Raw genomic sequence first — 2,932 nt, 5'->3', positions numbered from 1 at the left:
GGATATCGCAACGAGGGGAATGTACACCTCCGCGAGGAGCTCATCGTTTTGAGCGAACACTGTCCCAGTGTTTCCAGGAACTAAAATCTCGTGTTCCAAAACCGTGATTCTATACATATCTATATATAGTAATTCCACTCGTCTAATTGCATCCGTTAATTCGGTGTCGAGATCATTTAACGAGGAGACCACTATCTCCTCAGATTTCCGCTTGTGCCTCCTGCGTGCTACAGGTGTCCGAATTACTTTGCTCTTCGAGAGGAATCGAAGAGCTGAGAGCTTAGACGGAGGTAGCTCTGTTTGCGCAGATGATGCGCGACCTGTGAAGCGAAATCAATTTAGAGGGCATTCGTGCTGGCTGGAAATGACGAGTGACAGCTGATAAGGCGAAAACATCGACAATAGCATGAGCTCGAGATATTCCGGGAGGAGGGAGAGCAGGCGAGTCATTTACCTCTCATCAGGCTCCTTGTCTTCTTCGTCTTCCCGCAACCAGGTTTTGAGACAATCGTCGAAGGGACGCTCCTCTCCATCGTCTCTGCGATCGGAATCACTCAGGGATTTCTTCAGGTATTCCAACCCTGTGGGGAGAAACATTCAGGTTAGATATCCTTGGAATGTCGGCTCCACCTCATCATCATCCACCTCCGTGGAATCCAAGCCGTGGAATCAGAGCTAAAATGGACGAGAATCGTGACACCATGGGACAGGATTTACGACCTGTTGAACGACGAATTCCTTACCGAAATGTACAAATATACAAGCGATAGCTGACACGACTAGACTGAGCGCGACTAACTCGACGAATGCCACGTACAATGGTTTCACTGAAAGAGGTGCACGAGGAAAAACGTCATTCACTGGTGAACTCAACGCCTTCCGAGCGACTGACCGGCGGCGCAAATCGACGATATCGCCAGAACCGGAAGGGGGCGAAAATTCGATCACTCACTCGGCCTCGGTGGAAGACCGCGAACGTTACTGAGACACGTCGCTTCAGACTCTAGAACCAAGAGGTGCTCTGTATCTCTCCGTCTCTCCCGAACGCAGATCGTTGTGTTTGTGAAGTATTTCAGATCGTCTTCGATCGTTGAATGTTCGCTCGTTCTCCTCGATGCCCTGTGAGGCCGCTCGATCGCGAACGACAGAGCTGCAAACGATGTCGATCCCGGGGACCATTGAAGCCGCACCGTAGATGTTGTGAGCGGTATGGCAGTCAGAGTAGCCGGCGGAGCTGGCACTGGAAATAGAATCGAAATCCGTATGATCCGGGAGACGTCTGCACCGATCTAGCGAGATGCGTCGCCGGATATCAAGGTTGACACCGAGCGCGAAACTTACCTCTGACCATTTCGAAGTTCGAGTCCTGCATCGCTTTGTCCGGAGGGTCGGTCAACTGAGAAGAGAAATAGACTCGGTGAGCGAGGCGGTTCGATTCACTCAAAATAAGCGGGAAATTCTCGGGGGTGAGATTCGTTTGATGAATGGTAGCAACGAGGAAACAGGAAGAGCGAAAAGCCTCCTTTAACCCGAAGCCATCAAGCTATAGTTGATGATTCCGCGGTTTTCCATGAGTATTAAAGCAAAATAACGCAATGGCGTCTTATACGGAAAACAACTATTGATATCTAAGACGAACTCTACGCTAAGATTCCGTCTAAATCCAATCGCTTCAAGGACTCTGGCTGGGGATCGTAGCCTTCGGATATTCTTCCGCTGGAGCCCCCGCGAGTAAGAACATTCATTGTTCCGCGAAAAACTTGAGCCCACTCATACGCTCGACCATGAGATTCCTCGTCTCGTGTAATCTCTGCTGTCGTCAAGAGCGACACGGACTTTTAGATCGCTTCATTCGCTCGTGGCGAAATAAATTGCGTTCCACGTTCTCAGATAGCGATGATCGGAAACTAATTGCAGGACTCCGGAACGACAACCTGATCGCTGACCTTTTATTGCGGGCTCGGCGCCGAGCCGCGCGGTGACGTCGAGCGGCGAGCGCCGCATTGACAAGAAAACCTTCATGCGTACAATCTGGGAGCAGCGATGTGAGAGATCATCAGCTCCAGAGAAAGCTCGGGATTGTGAGTTTCTGTACCGAGCTATCGGAGAATTCGAGATCGCGATCGGATTCCCCTGACTCTTCGGGGGAGAACACTCATTGAGAACATGAAAACATCGATGCCGTCCCAACCGGAAGCGAACAGGCAAATCGGGAACCAATGTAGGCATTTGAAGGTAACGAGACTCTGCACACGACTTTACCGTCAGCCCTTCCGGGAACTCTGAGTGCCCGCAGAGTCCCGAATAATTCTTCTACTCTCCCGGGAAGAAAACTTCCCGCTCCTCGGCCCGGATCAGAAGCCCGCTCTCACAGATTACACGAGCGAGAACCAAGCTCAGCATGAGGATTCGAAGGATTCCTCAGCACTCCTTCGTATTTTGAAGAGATTCTCGCTACGAATGCCGTCCGAACACCGAAGGTTCAGGAAGGGGCTCCCACCAGGGGCGGGCAATCTAATCAAAAGCCGATCCACTCATCCAGTGAGGGGTGACCACCATTTCCGTTCAATCGAGAAGACTGTGGTTCCGGAGGATTGAGACCCGCTGTTAGCTCCTCGGCAAGATGAAGCCAGCTTCCGGAAGACGTGGCGAACGCTGCGGGCGTGCGGAGCCCTCATGAACGGTTTTCTCGTCGGGAGCTCAATATAGAGAACTGCGTCTCGAGATTGATGCGGATCAACATGTCGAGATCCGATACTGGTCTTCGAGTTCGAAAACCCGTGGGACTACCGTGCGACGTGAAATGACGTTTCGAAACGCGATGGAGTCAATTAGCGATAAGTTGGGCTATCCCCACTGTCTGCCGATCCGTCACTGACTCCAGCGACCTGATGAGCGACGCCGCCGAAACCCGCCGCATGACAGACATGCA

The 2,932-nt window shown here is 51.7% G+C and overlaps 1 protein-coding gene across 1 annotated transcript; it reads right to left on the bottom strand.

The window, feature by feature from the left end:
- Positions 1–1,396, bottom strand: LOC100902119 (uncharacterized; the record flags this gene model as incomplete). Its single annotated transcript, XM_018638842.1, has 5 exons — positions 1–320; positions 455–581; positions 744–827; positions 953–1,240; positions 1,342–1,396. Coding segments are annotated over 5 exons (594 nt in total), but the record flags the coding sequence as incomplete, so codon positions are not given.
- Positions 1,397–2,932: the final 1,536 nt, after the last annotated feature.

The sequence above is a fragment of the Galendromus occidentalis genome, unplaced genomic scaffold, assembly GCF_000255335.2.
Source record: "Galendromus occidentalis unplaced genomic scaffold, Mocc_1.1 scf7180000077189, whole genome shotgun sequence".
Lineage (NCBI taxonomy): Eukaryota > Metazoa > Arthropoda > Arachnida > Mesostigmata > Phytoseiidae > Galendromus > Galendromus occidentalis.
Note: the sequence above shows the minus strand (reverse complement) of the source record. Positions and strands in the feature narration are given on the sequence as shown.